The sequence below is a fragment of the Palaemon carinicauda genome, chromosome 1, assembly GCF_036898095.1.
Source record: "Palaemon carinicauda isolate YSFRI2023 chromosome 1, ASM3689809v2, whole genome shotgun sequence".
Taxonomy (NCBI): Eukaryota; Metazoa; Arthropoda; class Malacostraca; order Decapoda; family Palaemonidae; genus Palaemon; species Palaemon carinicauda.
Genome location: NC_090725.1, coordinates 203,081,195 through 203,097,267, shown reverse-complemented (window position 1 = coordinate 203,097,267; position 16,073 = coordinate 203,081,195). Strand labels below are relative to the sequence as shown.

At 52.7% G+C, this 16,073-nt stretch overlaps 1 protein-coding gene and 1 pseudogene across 1 annotated transcript in view; both read right to left on the bottom strand.

The window, feature by feature from the left end:
• LOC137637807 (tRNA (34-2'-O)-methyltransferase regulator WDR6) overlaps positions 1-16,073 on the bottom strand; it is a 408,022-nt gene that overhangs the window by 345,616 nt on the left and 46,333 nt on the right. The window contains exon 3 of the mRNA XM_068369918.1: positions 15,097-15,481. Coding sequence (XP_068226019.1) covers positions 15,097-15,481 — 385 coding nt within the window. The remainder of the gene's footprint in view (positions 1-15,096; positions 15,482-16,073) is intronic.
• LOC137658984 (5S ribosomal RNA) lies at positions 9,252-9,370 on the bottom strand (annotated as a pseudogene).

The following is a 16,073-nucleotide window of genomic DNA, read 5'->3' as shown; positions in this document are numbered from 1 at the left end:
GCTCCTATACCCTTTAATCGTAGATGTTGAAAGGGATCTCTCATTCCTAAGATGAAGAAGGAAGTCAGCTATTTGGATCACAGAGGTATTGGTAGAGGATATTGAATTGGCTCTACACCAGCTTCGGAAGACCTCCCACTTAGACTGGTAGACTCTACGAGTGGAAATTCTTCTAGCTCTGGCAATCGCACTGGCTGCCTCCTTCGAAAAGCCTCTAGCTCTAGCGAATCTTTCGACAGTCTGAAGGCAGTCAGTCGAAGAGCGTGGAGGTTTGGGTGCAACCTGTCTACGTGTGGTTGACGTAGAAGGTCCACTCTTAGAGGTAGAGTCCTGGGGAAGTCGACTAGCCATTGACGTACCTCTGTGTACCATTCTCTTGCAGGCCAAAGGGGAGCAACCAGCGTCAGCCGTGTCCCTTCGTGCGAGACGAATTTCTGCAGAACTTTGTTTATAATCTTGAACGGAGGGAATGCGTACAGGTCGAGATGGGACCAGTTCAGAAGAAAAGCATCTACATGAACCGCTGCAGGGTCTGGAACAGGGGAACAATAAAGCGGAAGTCTCTTGGTGATGGAGGTGGCAAACAGGTCTATGGTAGGTTGACCCCACAACGTCCAAAGTCTGTTGCACACACTCTTGTGGAGGGTCCATTCCGTGGGAATGACCTGATTCCTTCTGCTGAGGCGATCCGCTGAAACATTCATATCGCCCTGGATGAACCTCGTGACCAGTGTGAGGTTTAGACCTCTTGACCAAATGAGGAGGTCCCTTGCGATCTCGTAAAGGCTCCTCGAATGGGTCCCTCCTTGCTTGGAGATGTAAGCCAAGGCTGTGGTGTTGTCTGAATTCACCTCCACCACTTTGCCTAGCAGGAGGGACTTGAAGTTCAACAGGGCAAGATGGACTGCTAACAGTTCCTTGCAGTTGATGTGGAGTAATCCTTGTTCCTTGTTCCATACTCCTGAGCATTCCCGTCCGTCCAAGGTCGCACCCCAGCCCGAGTCCGATGCATCCGAGAAGAGATGAAGATGGGGGGTCTGGATGGCCAATGATAGACCCTCCTTGAGAAGAAGATTGTGCTTCCACCACCGGAGAGTGGTCTTCATCTCTTGGTTGATAGGGATAGAGACTGCTTCTAGAGTCGAGCCCTTGTCCCAATGAGCTGCAAGATGGAATTGAAGAGGGCGGAGGTGGAGTCTCCCTAGCTCGACAAACAGGGCCAGAGATGAGAGGGTCCCTGTGAGACTCATCCACTGTCTCACTGAGCAATTGCTCCTCTTCAGCATGCTCATGATGCACTGTAGGGCTTGGTTTATCCTGGGGGCCGATGGAAAAGCCCGAAAATCCCGACTCTGAATCTCCATTCCCAGGTACACAATGGATTGGGAGGGAATGAGTTGAGATTTCTCTATATTGACTAATAGACCTAGGTCTCTGATTAGATCTAAAGTCCAAGAGAGGTTCTCCAGACAACGACGACTCGTGGAGGCTCTCAACAGCCAGTCGTCTAGGTAGAGGGAGGCTCTGATGTTCGATAAGTGCAGGAATTTCGCTACATTCCTCATCAGATGAGTAAAGACCATAGGAGCTGTGCTTAGGCCAAAACACAGGGCTTGGAACTGATAGACAACCTTTCCGAAAACGAATCTCAGGAAAGGTTGGGAGTCTGGATGAATGGGAACGTGAAAGTATGCATCTTTCAAGTCCAACGAGACCATCCAGTCCTCCTGTCTGACCGCTGCTAAGACCGACTTGGTCGTCTCCATTGTGAACGTCTGCTTGGTGACATACTCGTTGAGAGAGCTGACGTCCAGCACCGGTCTCCAACCTCCTGTCTTTTTGGCCACAAGAAAGAGACGGTTGTAGAAGCCCGGGGATTGATGGTCCCGGACTATAACCACTGCCTTCTTCTGCACAAGTAGCGACACCTCCTGTTGCAATGCTAGCCTCTTGTCCTCTTCTTTGTAGTTGGGAGAGAGGTTGATGGGCGATGTGGTCAGAGGCGGTTTGAGGCAGAATGGAATCCTGTAACCGTACCTCAGCCAACTGACAGACTGTGCGTCTGCACCTCTCTTCTCCCAGGCTTGCCAGAAGATCTTGAGCCTGGCTCCTACTGTTGTCTGGAGAATCTGAGAGTCAGTGCTTTCCCTTAGATGTCCTGGGTCCTTTCTTAGACTTGCCCCTGTGAGAGTCTGGACGGGAGCTTCCTCGGCTGGGGGCTCTACCACGAAAGGGCGGTATGAACCTAGTGGCCGGGGTATCAGCCACTGGAGAGCGATAAGTCTTGGGGACAGAGGTGGTAACCTTAGACTTACGAGCCGATGAGGCTACAAGATCGTGCGTGTCCTTCTGTATCAGGGCAGCCGACAAGTCCTTAACTAGCTCCTCGGGAAAGAGGAACTTTGAGAGTGGAGCAAAAAGGAGCTGTGACCGCTGGCACGGTGTAATGCTGGCTGAGAGGAAGGTACACAGTTGTTCCCTTTTCTTCAACACCCCTGATACAAATAACGACGCTAGCTCACCCGATCCATCCCTGATAGCCTTATCCATGCAGGACATAATTAACATGGCAGAGTCTTTGTCCGCAGGAGATGTTTTCTTGCTGAGGGCTCCCAGGCACCAGTCGAGAAAGTTGAACATTTCGAAAGCTCTGAACAACCCTTTCAGAAGATGATCCAGGTCTGAGAAGGTCCAACAAACCTTCGAGCGTCTCATCGCAGTCCTCCTAGGCGAGTCCACCAGACTTGAGAAGTCAGCCTGGGCAGAGGCAGGAACTCCCAAGCCTGGTGCTTCCCCTGTGGCATACCAAACGCAACCTTTCGATGCGAGCTTCGTTGGAGGGAACATGAAGGAAGTCTTGCCCAGGTGTTGTTTAGACTGAAGCCACTCCCCTAAGGTCCTTAAGGCCCTCTTGGAGGATCTAGCTAGGACAAGCTTAGTATAGCTCGACTTAGCTTGTTGCACGCCTAGCGAAAACTCAGATGGAGGAGAGCGGGGAACAGCAGAGACGAAGTGGTCAGGGTAAAGCTCCCTGAGTAGAGCCAAGACCTTTCTAAAATCAACAGACAATGGAGAAAGCTTAGACTCCTCCACGTCTGATGAGGGATCAAGATGTGCCTCCTCATCATCCGACACTTCATCAGCAGAAGGTAGCGAAGCAAAAGGACCAGAATGCTGAACCGCAGAGTCAGAACGGGTAGGAACAACAACAGAGGTTTCCTCAACTTGAGGGAAAACCTGAGGTTCAGACTGCATAGGCTGAACAACAGTCGGAGCAGAAGGCAGGTGCAAGGGTGAAGGAGGTTGACTCCTAGCAAGAGTTGCACCCAAGGATTGCACCAGCTGAGCGGAGGACGGAGGCGGAGTAGTCCGTTCCTGTTCCTGAGAGATGAGTGGAGCATGAGAAGGTTGAGGCTGCGCAGAACAAGGTAAAGTTCTAGCAAGCTGAGGCTCCTGAGGCGCAAGTGCATGGTGTAGATGAGCTTGCCTAGATGAGGGTTGAACTCGGTGCAGCGCTGGTTGAGCAGACAGACTCACGGAGGGGAGAGGTTGTTGTACCCCAACCGGGAGTTGCACCACTGGTGGAGCAGCAAGGGGAGGAGGAGGAAGAGTGTAACTCTCCTGATCCCAAAGCAAGGGTTGCCTTAAAGAAGGCTGAGGCTGAACAACACTGTGAACAGCAAACTCCGAAAGTGGTTCAACATCGTACGCCTGGCAGATGGAGCTGCGACCAGGCGGAGCAGGTGCAGGCTGGGCGAGCACAGGCGGAGCAGGTGCAGGCTGGGCGAGCACAGGTGCAGCGAGAACAGGTGGAGGGAGTGCAGGAGGTGCAACACCCTCAGCCCGACACTCACGCATCAAGTCCGAAAGCTGAACTTGCATGGACTGAAGCAGGGTCCACTTGGGGTCGGCAGAAACGATAACAGACTGAGGTAAAGTCACAGTCGGGGTCTGTATAGGCAGAACCTTACTCCTCTTGGGCGGAGTACAGTCGACCGATGACAGAGGCGAGTCGGAGCTGGGCCAATGACTGCAACCTGGCTGAGCACTCGCTGACTGAACTCTACGTTTAAGCGGTCTCGAGACCTGAGACCAACGTTTCTTCCCTGCATGAAGATCAGCGGACGAGAAGACGGGCTCAATCGTCTGCAGGTGGGAGTGACGGTCTAAGGAAGACACGCCCGCAACCACCGAGGATAATTCTGTGCGCCTAACAAGGCCTGTCGAACCCTTAAGCCCTTCGACATTGCTTCTCCCCTGGGCATGGGAGCTTGCAAGAGGTCCCGGACTGGGAGGACGACTGGCTCGCACAGAAAAATCCTCACGCACCACACTGGCACCACTAGCACTTGGCACTGCACAGACACTAGCACTCGTCACAGCACTGGCACTATTTCCACCCACTGCACTCTTGACCTTCAGTTCTTTAACCTCGGCCATCAGAGACTTATGGTCACTTACCACTGATTCTACTTTATCTCCTAAAGCCTGAATAGCACGCAAAACAGTTGACATATCAGGCGGAGGGCACACAGTAGGTTCGGGGGTAGCCACTACAGGGGTAGGAAAAGGTAGGGGATCATGAGGTGAGGAAAACATAGAAGAGTGAGAAGAACTTCTCCTAGCTCTAGTTCTCTCTAACTTGGATGAATATTTTAAAAGACGTACAAAATCCAATTCCGAAAGTCCGGCGCACTCCTCACACCGATTTTCTAATAGACAGGGCCTGTCCCTACAGTCAGAACAAGCGGTGTGAGGATCTACCGAGACCTTCGGAATACGCCTATTGCAAGACCTACATCGTCTATGGGACCATGAGCGTATCCCAGAACGTCTAGCCGGAAGCACGACAGAGGAATAATTGAGGAGGTGTCAACAACAAATGATTGAGTACCTGGCCACAGGTGGCGCTGGTAAGTACACCCCCTTCTAGTATTGTGATAGCTGGCGTATCCCTCCATAGAATTCTGTCGGGCAACGGAGTTGACAGCTACATGATTATCGGGTAAGTTTAATATTGAAAACTCATGTTGCATACATCACTCGCACAAACACGAAAATTAAGTTATCACTCATGATAAACAAAGTAAATAATAATAATAAAACACGATTGCCAAAACTCTAAATCAGTGTACTTCACCAAACGAAGTCCAAAAAAGCGAAGAAGGGAAAATGATTCGAAAAACTCTCAATGGTGGACCGACGATGTTTTCGATCCAGCCGGCAGAGATGAACTGAAGTCTTAGACATGGGAATGATTCCTTGACCCACCCTGTGACGGGTGTTACCACCTACCTCCCAACCACCACAAGGCGGTTGCCTCGTTTTGAAAAATTCTGCCGATTTAGAGATATCAGCTATATATATATAACTGCCAGGTAAGTACTATTCATAAAATATAGTTCTTTTAGAGACTGACCAAGAGAGGCTTTTTTGGGGTTTTATAGTGTTTGCCAATCTCACAGCATAAATAAGAGTATTTCTGTAGCTACATCTAATGCACATCCATATGACTGATACATTGTAACTCAAACCTGATAGTATTTTTATATGGGTAATACAAAAATTTATTTTCTTTAATGCTTCTAAGACATGAGTCCATCTTTTTTTGTCTCAATTTTCTTCGCAGCAATGTTTAAAACTTCAGAATTGAGCTCCTTGAATCTTAGGGAAATTTGAGTCTTGAAGTACACAAGGAAATCTTAAAAGAACACAATACACGAGTGTACAAGTTTGCTTCTAATAAGGTGTAAAGTCTTTGATGATTAGGTTTCTCCACTGAGAGCTCCTTTACATTTATGAGAGATTTCAGTGTCCTTGTTCAAGTACTGTTATCATATTTGGGGAGGCTCTTTGTTCTCTATTTATTCTAATAGAGTTGAATTACAGACTTTCAATTAATAAATGACCCAGAGCTTACTTCCAACCTACTTATATCTTCACCCTATGGTTACCTGTCAGTTTGTTCAAGAGATAGCTTTTAACATTGAGCTTCTTTGCATGCACTGTACAGTATATCACCCCCACTCCCTAAAAAGTAATCATATATGTACATATCACGCTTCAAAACTTCAGATACTGATTGGATGCTACACATCCAAGGGTCAAATATTTTGATAATTTGTTAACACCATTCCCTTCCAGAATATGATATTCTCAGCTTTAATCTGTAATTATTGAATCTTGCTAGCCTCTTTTATAAGTTTGTAAAAACATAGGGGGAGAAGTCCATCACACACTTGCATTGTGGAACCTAGATTTTTTTACGTAGATATGCCTCTGGAGGGGTTTTTAACTTGAAAAATCATACAGTTTATGTCTTTGGTATAATATAGATTTCTCCATCTGCTAATATGACAAATTCGAAGATAATTTGTATTTTTCCTAACCATACAAACCTTAGCTATTTACATTGGGTTTACCTTTTAGCGCAGCTGAAATGGCGAGCCATTAGAATTTAACGAGGGTGTATTACCCCCGCGCTAGTTAGCGGGGCGGTAGGGGAGTGGTAGCTAGCTACCCCTCCCCCCCCTCCCACACAGATGAATGCTCACTTTCACTTAGAGGTAGGACTTGTCTTGGGGGACAGGGCTGGCGGGCAAATATGTGTAAATAGCTAAGGTTTGTATGGTTAGGAAAAATACAAATTATCTTCGAATTTGTCATTTGTTCCGTAACCGAAATACAAACCACGCTATTTACATTGGGTGACTTACCCATTAGGTAGGGTGGAAAGTCCCCAGCCATACTGGCTTTGGCTTTACCCGGGGACTCAGAATCCGAGTGAGTCGCACTCGAGAAAAGGAGTCCCTGCACCTCACAAGTTCCTTGCTCCGCAAGGAACCGTGTGGCCTATATAAGCTTGTGTGTGAAGGAAGAAGTGTGACCCATCCTAGGCAGTTGACCTGGAGTTCCAGAAGGAACTCTGGGTTATGACGTTCCCAATACCACCTCGTCAGGGTATGGGGGACGTGACAGTATTGACTCAATACTCGGAACACAAGGAAGCATGGTTTACCTGCAGAGGTTCGAGGTCAGCTATGCAGAGACCAGGATGCTGCTTCCCCGTAGAGGGGATGATGAAGAAAGAAATAAGGGCCAGACATACTTCTTTCGTTCATGCAGACTAAAACCTGATAACAATGCCCTCAACCTTCTGCTACCTGTCCAAAAAGGAGCCTGAGGTTAGACCAGCTGTTGTGTAGCCACCAGAGAGCGATAGAAAACGTATCGAGACTCCTGTGGGTCACGCCCTGCAGGAAACGGGCTGCGAAGGTCATTAGACGCTTCCAGACTCCAGCTTGTAGCACCTGCGTCACAGAGTAGTATTACTCGAAGGCGAGGGACGTTGCGATGTATCCAACATCGTGCTGTAGGGCAACGTGACGGGGGAGGGTCTGGAGACAGGTCGAGATGAATGTCCTTGAGTCCGGGCTGAAGAGGTATACTGGTGACTCTCCCCCGTGTCCTCCTTGTGCTCCCAAATCGGCTGCAACTGAGGACAAACTGCAGCTGTTCCCAAAGCTAACCTCTCGATTCCTTTACTGGCAAGAAAGAGAAGGTCTTGGGACATCAGATACAGAATGGAGACTCGAAATCTTGAAGGAATTGGACCGAAGGGCCGGGACCCCCAGATTCTGAGTCTAGCCAACAACTCAGGAGCGAACCTGAATGTTGCCTTCCCCTCTTCCTTAGAAAGGGCGGAGTCGTACGAGACCAAGAAGATTGCATACACACTGGACGTGGCCAGAGTGAGCAGGAGACCCAAGGCGGAATACAATCCGTGGCCTGTCGTAAAGGGTCTTGAGAAGATCTCTTAAGGGACTAAAAAGTCCGAGCCATGCTCCAAGTTGGAGGTCTTCCTCCGACTAGGGCAGGGACAATCGTAGCTTCACATGAGCGAGGAAAGATCCAGCGGGCAGGAAAAAGTTATTCCTTTAAGCCTGAAGGTCAGGGAAAGGCTGAGCGACAGGCTTCATTGCCGAGAGCGGAAAGGAGTTTCCTCCCGCCGAAAGGCAATAAGACCGTTATTGCTGGAGAAGAGGCCTCAAGGGAAGAGGTATATCTCCCACGGCACCAACCACCGAAGACTCTTCACTTTGCCTGGAAGACCCCTGCGGATGACTATCGCAGATGACGCGACCTCCGTACCACGACTGTAGCGGGTTGTCTCTTCTTGAGGAGGAGGCGTAGTGTCTCTAGGCATGAAGCCGAAGCGACGCCCCGGTTCGGGAGAGATGTTGCAGTGTGGTTGTTTGAGTAGTCTGCGCCATGGGAGAAGCTCTCCCGGGAGTTCCGTCAGGGGAAGCAGAGGGTCCAGAAACCATTCTGCGCATAGTCCCAGTGGAGCTCTCCCACTGAAAGGTTGACAGACAACCTGGTCTTGTTGAGACCCATTGTCCACAGACAAAAAGGAGGGAAGACGCAGGCGTCGAAGTTGTCCCACCATCACCGGAATGCATCTTGCCAGAGTCTCGGGGTCTGAGACTGGGGGGAAGAACAGCGGAAGCTTGAGGTTCCAAGCTGTCGCTATCAGGTCCCCCAGACCAGGACTTGCTGGTTACTCAAGATCAAAGACCCCCAGGTACACTCTCTCTACGAGGCTCTGCTCGGATAGTCGGAGAGAACATTACTCTGCCTGGAATGAGAGAGCCGATGGTGGTATTGAGAGTATCTCAATCATCCCGGTATCTCTACTGCAAGATGTGAAGGTGTGAAAATGCGTCCCCTGCTGGTTAGAACACGCCAGAATCATGAAGTCGACGCGCACGGAGCGACTCGGCAGGAGCTGTAGGATCTGTAGAGGGGCCAGACTACGGCCCCTAAGCCTGCCTGAATGATGGAGAGGTATCCTTCAGGTCTTGACCATAGGCCTGGACCGGAACATGCCCCCCCCCCCCCCCCTTTCCTTTGACGAGTCCGAGAACAGCATCAAGAATGTGGGGAAAGGACGAGAATATCCACTACCATCAAGAGGTTCCATAGGTCAACACCCATTGCAGGTCTAATAGTTCCGCTGGTCCCATAGGGGCCAGGAAGTCCGGTTAAACGTTGCCTGAAACCACCGGAACTTGGACCGCCCCACATGGAACTTATCCTGAGGCGACCGTTCGGACTACAGACGGGTCAATGAGGAAAGGAGAACTAGGAAACGTTCCAAGGTAGGGCTGAAAGCTCCGCTTGACTGAGAACAGGTACTGCGACTCTCCTCAGTCTTGCCACAGTCAACTGAAAGGAAGGCTCGGAGGATGTGGCAACAGAATCTGGCGTCCCCAGGTGGTCACCCATCCAAGTACCGACCAGAACTGACGTTGCTTAACCTCGCTGGACGGACGAGAAGCGGGGTTTCCAACGTGGTAAGGCCGTTGACTCAATATCATGGCCAGATACTCCAGATGTTGAGGCAGAAGAAGAGAAGGCTCCAAGCAAAATACCATGAACCCACACTCATTGTAAGCATCCGGAAGCTTGTCCCGGCGCTGAAGAAGGTCGAACTCGAGCCTACCGGAGTTGACCAGCCCTCCAAAAAGCAAAGGAGGCGGAAGCCTGCACCTGAGCGGCCATGAGGAAAGCAGGGAGAGTTTTCTGGGGAAAAAACCTGCTATGCCACGGCGGGATAGCCATACTGCATCATAAGCAGGAATACTTGCAGTCTAGGCTGAATTCCACGAGCTCCCTGGAAGATGGATGGAATGGAAACTGAAAGTACCCGTCCTTCCGATCCAGGGTTTAAGGAGTCCTGTCGCTTCGTTACCAGTCTGATCGATTCTGCTGTTCTACGCTGGCCGAAGTTTGTTCGACAAACTTGATCAGGGCTGAGAGGTCGACTACGGAACTCCCCTCTCAGATCCTTCCTTACAAGAAAGGATCGACTGCAGAGGCCGAGGGTGCTGAATTCGCTGACAGAGACGGCAGGCGCGATATCCTTGGCTGATCACAGAGATCTTGCTGGAATGGGCATCGGGAAGCTGTCATCCGGATGAGTAACCTTAAGCATCCTTCCAGCGAGAAACCTGCAATCCTAGAGTTCGTGAACTCTGCCGCTCCTTTTAGGACTATGGCCCCCCGGGGGAGCCTCCCGTGCCATCTGTTCCTGACAGGAGGAAACTGCAATTGGACACCTTGTCTCAGTTGTCGTAGCCGATAACTAGGCCGACGTGGTTGAAAGAAAAAGGCGCTGGAGCCCTGCAGAGTCTGGAAGAAAGCGCCTTGGAGGAGTGAAAACGGAAGTCGATTTCCTTCGCACAGCCGCTGTCTAAGTCTCTGTCCTTGGGCACGAACAAACTCTTCTCAAGGATGGAAGGGTGTCTGAGGTTGTCGACCTCCACAGATGAGACACCCGAAGGAAGCCCTCAGTCAGCGCGTCCAGATGGTACAACATCGAGCTTGTCCGCAAGTTAGATACTTAACGACGAAAGGCCAAGGTGCCTGAGCCCGAGAGGAGGAAAGTACCCATGATCTTCCTGTAGCTTCCTTGAACCAAACCTCGGGCCGTAACCGAGGAGAGAAAGGACCTGGTAAGCCCCCAGAGGAAGGGGTAAGCAGTCACCCCTTAGCCGAAGGAGAAATCTCGAACGGAAAGCCCCCCGCCAAAAATCCTTCCAGGGAATGACGGGGAAGGGCTAACCCAGGTTCTGGAAAGAGGAGTGTTGCTCAGACCTCCCTGAAGTTTTTTCCTATTCTTGCAAGTGCCATGCTCTGCGTTTATGGGGTGAGGCCGTGTTCTGGAAATACGCTCCAGAAGAACTCGCCAGGCTGGCCATGCTGCGAAAACCCCAATGGGAATCGTGGTCGCAATGGCCCTGGAGCTCGCGCGATGGTAATTCGAAGATTTGCGCGTGGGCGAACGTGGAAGCGCCCATGCGCGGTCACGCAGGAACGCAAACGAAGGTGAGCGAAGGAGCGCAGAAGGAAGGCGAGCGTGGTAGGAAGGGCGAGAGCTGGTGGTCGGCGAGCGATAACCCATAGACGAGCAATGGATACTGCAAGAATTAAGCCGACGTTCGTGCGAAGAAACACTGTAGGTTCGAGCGATGGAACACCGTCGGTTCGCGCGACGGAACACCGTCGGTTCGCGCGACGGAACACCGTCGGTTCGCGCGACGGAACACCGTAGGTTCGCACGACGGAACAACGTCCGTACGCGCGATGGAATACCGTTGGTTCGCACGCGGGGGAACATTGGAGAGCATGTGCGCGGGCGCATGAGCGTAGACGTGCAGGCACGTGGGCGCGCAGGCGAGCGGTCGCGCGGGCGAACGGTCGCGCGGGCGAACGGTCGCGCGGTCGCCCGGGCGCGCAGGGGAACGGTCGCGCGGGGCGCGCAGGCGAACGGTCGCGCGGGGCGCGCAGGCGAGCGGTCGCGCGGGCGAGCGGTTGCGCGGGCGCGCAGGCGAGCGGTCGCGCGGGCGCGCAGGCGAGCGGTCGCGCGGGCGAGCGGTCGCGCGGGCGAGCGGTCTCGCGGGCGCGCGGGCGAGCGGGCGCGCGGACGCGCGGGCGCGCAGGGGAGCGGTCGCGCGGTCGCGCGGGCGCGCGGGCGAACGGTCGCGCAGGAGCGCAGGCGAACGGTCGCGCGGGCGCGCAGGGGAACGGTCTCGCGGGCGCGCAGGGGAACGGTCGCGCGGGCGCGCAGGGGAACGGTAGCGCGGGCGCGCAGGCGAACGGTCGCGCGGGCGCGCAGGCGAACGGTCGCGGCGCGCGCGCAGGCGAGCGGTCGCGGCGCGCGCGGAGGCGGGCGGTCGCGCGGGCGCGCAGGCGAGCGGTCGCGCGGTCGCGCGGTCGCGCGGGCGCGCAGGGGAGCGGTCGCGCGGGCGCGCAGGGGAGCGGTCGCGCGGGCGCGCAGGGGAGAGGTCGCGCGGGCGCGCAGGGGAGCGGTCGCGCGGGGCGCGCAGGGGAGCGGTCGCGCGGGCGCGCAGGGGAGCGGTCGCGCAGGCGAGCGGTCGCGCGGGCGCGCAGGCGAGCGGTCGCGTGGGCGAACGGTCGCGTGGGCGAACGATCGCGCGGAAAACGGTCGCGCGGTCGCGCGGAAAACGGTCGCGCGGTCGCGCGGGCGAAGGGTCGCACGGTCGCACGGTCGCGCGGTCGCGCGGGCGGACGGTCGCGCGGGCGGACGGTCGCGCGGGCGGACGGTCGCGCGGGGCGAACGGTCGCGCGGGCGAACGGTCGCGCGGGCGCGCAGGCGAACGGTCGCGCAGGCGAACGGTCGCGCAGGCGAACGGTCGCGCAGGCGAACGGTCGCGCAGGCGAACGGTCGCGCAGGCGAACGGTCGCGCAGGCGAACGGTCGCGCAGGCGAACGGTCGCGCGGGCGCGCAGGCGAACGGTCGCGCGGGCGCGCAGGCGAACGGTCGCGCGGTTGCGCGGGCGCGCAGGCGAGCGGTCGCGAGGGTGGGCAGGTGAATGAGCGCGAGTCCGAGGCGGCGAACGCAAGCGTTAGCGCGATGGCGAGGAAACGCGCTGCCGCGTGGGCGAGGAAGACCGCTGGCGATGTGGATCAACAGGTGATCGGTGGTGAGCTGGTGAGCGCTGACGCGCAGGTTGGCGATGGCGCGTTGTGGCATGTCGACGCGTTGGCGAGCGATGGCGAGCAGCATGCCCAGGTGGGCGATCACGCGATGGCAAGCAGCATGCGCAGGTGGGCGATCGCGCGATGGCGAGCAGCAGGCGCAGGTGGGCGATCGCGCAATGGCGAGCAGCAGGCGCAGGTGGGCGATCGCGCGATGGCGAGCAGCAGGCGCAGGTGGGCGATCGCGCGATGGCGAGCAGCAGGCGCAGGTGGGCGATCGCGCGATGGCGAGCTAGTAGCTGGCGAACCATGTTCCTTCAGAAGCGTTGGAGAACGTTGGCGCGCCGGCTGTAACACACGCGGGCGATCCGGAGATCGCCGAGAGACAGGTGATCGCCGAGAGACAGGTGATCGCTGACGTGTAGAACGCTGTTGAATAGGCGATACTGAAATCGCCTGTGCGAGCTGGCGAGCAGGTGAACGCTGGCAAGCAGGTGATCGCTGACGAGCTGATGATCGCTGGCGAGCTGATGATCGCTGGCGAGCTGATGATCGCTGGCGAGCTGATGATCGCTGGCGAGCTGATGATCGCTGGCAAGCTGATGATCGCTGACGAGCAGAAGGCAAAGCGTGGAAGCCTGCGCATCGAAGAAGAATCCTTGACCCAGACCTGAACCGAAGTTCTAGATCGCGAGGGCGAACGTGGGCGCACAGGGCGCGTAACAGGAACCAACAGGAACAGCAGGGATGATCATCATGAGAGCGCTGACGAACAGGAGAGCGCTGGCGAACAGGAGAGCGCTAGCGATCAGGAAGCGCTGATGAGCAGGAGAGCGCCTGTGCGCTAACACTGAGCAGGAGCAGGAGAGAACACAGCAGAAGGGCGCGCAGGGGAACCCTGACACGCAAGGGAAGACCCCCCGTGGGAGGCAACCCTTTGCCCCGAAGTAGATGTCCATCGGAAGACCGTTGCCTGTCCGCCGGGAGACTGATGTCCGTTGGAAGACCGTTGTCCGTCGGGAAGACCGTTGCCCGTCGGAAGACGAGATCAGACTGCTGTCCATCTGCACCAAGGCGGAAGATCAAGAAGAAGGAGTTGTAGGCTGCAAACGGAGATTCAAAAAGGCGCCTCTTAGCACCCTTATAGGGAGATGAGAGGCCCTTACAACGAGGCGGACGGTGGGTCTTACGGCGAAGGAGGCCAACAGCAACAGCAGCAGAAGAATCCTCCGAAGAGGAGTCTCTATGAGTGTACTCTCTCGCGAACGAAAGAGAAACACTTCGTAGAAGAGACTGGTCAGCCAGTGACCTAAAAGGAGCAATCCTCCGAAGAGGGGCTCCTGCAGTTGCCCAGCCCCTTGAGCGAAACTGCAGGTGTGACCGCTCAGCACCAAGAGCATAGTCGCACGAAAAAAAGGCAAGAGAAGAACCCCCCAAAAGGGGAAAAACTCAAGCCTGGACAGGAAAAACTTCCCTCGGAAGGAAAGTTACCCGCCCAAGGAGGCAAGCCTCCTGAGAGTTCTAAAATGAACTGGAGAGCTGTCCGTCGTCACGGGAGTACTTCCAGTAGAAGGAGACACGCCCCTGATGAAAATACAAGGGGGGAGGCAGCAACAGCGGAATCCCCAGGCCTCAACAAGACAGCTCACACCGTTGCCATATTACAGAAACAAACTAGATCGGTAACTGTAAAAAAATAAAACAAAAATCATTAGTACACATTCATTCCCCCGGGAAGGCTCCGAAGAGGAATCCCGAGGGAAAGGAAACAAGAATTACACAACAGGCACGTGCCCTCACAACCACTTACACTCACGGAAGGAGAGCTGTAACCAACACAGAATTATAACAATTATAATTATGAAACTATGTAATTATGTAATTTAAAAATGAATGAACACTAAAGAAAGAACGAAAACCCCGAAAGGAATCGTTCTACAAACTGAAAAATTAACAACTACAATTAGATTCATAAACTAATTGAGACAAACGTACGGCGTAGCAACCCCCCCACACGGAAAGGAAGCTACAAGGGCGTAGTAACACGTAGTAAAAGGGTGAACGACCTTAAGAGAGAGAGAGAGAGAGAGACCGAAGTCAAACTCGATCGCCACCCATAAAATTACGCTGTGGTGGCCTAACTGCCGAGGACTCCAAGTAGATATCGTGCACTACACACACAACTCTGAAAAGGAAACTTACTGATTTCTATACTCAAATATATATACAAACATAAAAACATGTTTACATATATATTGAGTAAAAGAAAAGTAAGCGATTAAGTAAAGACAAAACAAACAATGGCTGCCAAGAGAGGACCAAGACAGAGACGTCTGTCACAGTCCGAGCCAAAAGTGAAAGTGAGCATTCATCTGTGTGTGAAGGGGGGGAGGGGTAGCTAGCTACCACTCCCCTACCCCCCCGCTAACTAGCGCGGGGGTAATACACCCTCGTTAAATTCTAATGGCTCGCCATTTCAGCTGCCCTAAAAGGTAAACCCAATGTAAATAGCGTGGTTTGTATTTCGGTTACGGAACAATTATGATTTAGGGTAAATATATGAAATAAAAAACAATTGAGGATGAAACTCACCTGGTGTCCTGAGAGGCAATGGAATGGGATAATTTTTCCATGTTGATTTTTTTCACCCCATGGTCCCCATATCAAGACTTGACTGAAAACAGTACCAGCTAACAAAACAGCACTCCCATGAAAACCGGATCCGACTACAATACATCCACAATAGAGGATGCAATTTTCGGAACACTGTTCTTTCCTTTCTATTTCAAATTTTCCAAAACAGTTATCTTCAGGTTTAACAGTTTCACTCTCAGGATGAGTATACTCAGCAGGTTCTTCAATTAACCGTACATAAAGTATAGTATTGTGAGCAGTAGCCACTATAATGTGACACAGATCTTCCCACACAGCATCCACAATCCAATCTTCAAAATGTTTTTCTTTTGTGTGTATCATGCTAATGAATAAAAAAATAAAAGAGATCATTAAAATAAGTTCACAAAGGACAAATACAATATTCATACATAGAATATAAAAAATAAACAAATCAGGTTTCCCTGCTCTACCTCATTTAAATCACATAACAACAAACAAAGGGGTTTTGATGATGGATAAACCTATTGATAAGGGAGTGCTATGTGGTCCCCAAGGACATTCCTGTTACATGCTAGACCAAGAAATCCAATATGACATGAAATGCCAAAAATATTTCCTTTCCTGCTCAAGGAGCAGTGTACCAATATGCAAAGCACAAACTCAGTTAGTGTAAGGGAAACTCAGAGGTTCAGGCTATATTTAACTTGTCACAGCACCTAAAATGCTGATTTTTTTCTGCCAACCAATGATACATCATTATTGAAAAACAATACTAATACTAAAGACAATGCCCGCCAGGCATTTGCCTTTCACCCAGTCACCATCTTTCACATTTGGAGTAAGACTCACTTATGTCCTTCCCTTTACACACCTAGGGGGTGGGAGTTGGTTGGAGATCACACAGTGCCTCTACAAAGATAGGTTCATCTTTGTCAAAACCCCTTTTTAAGGTT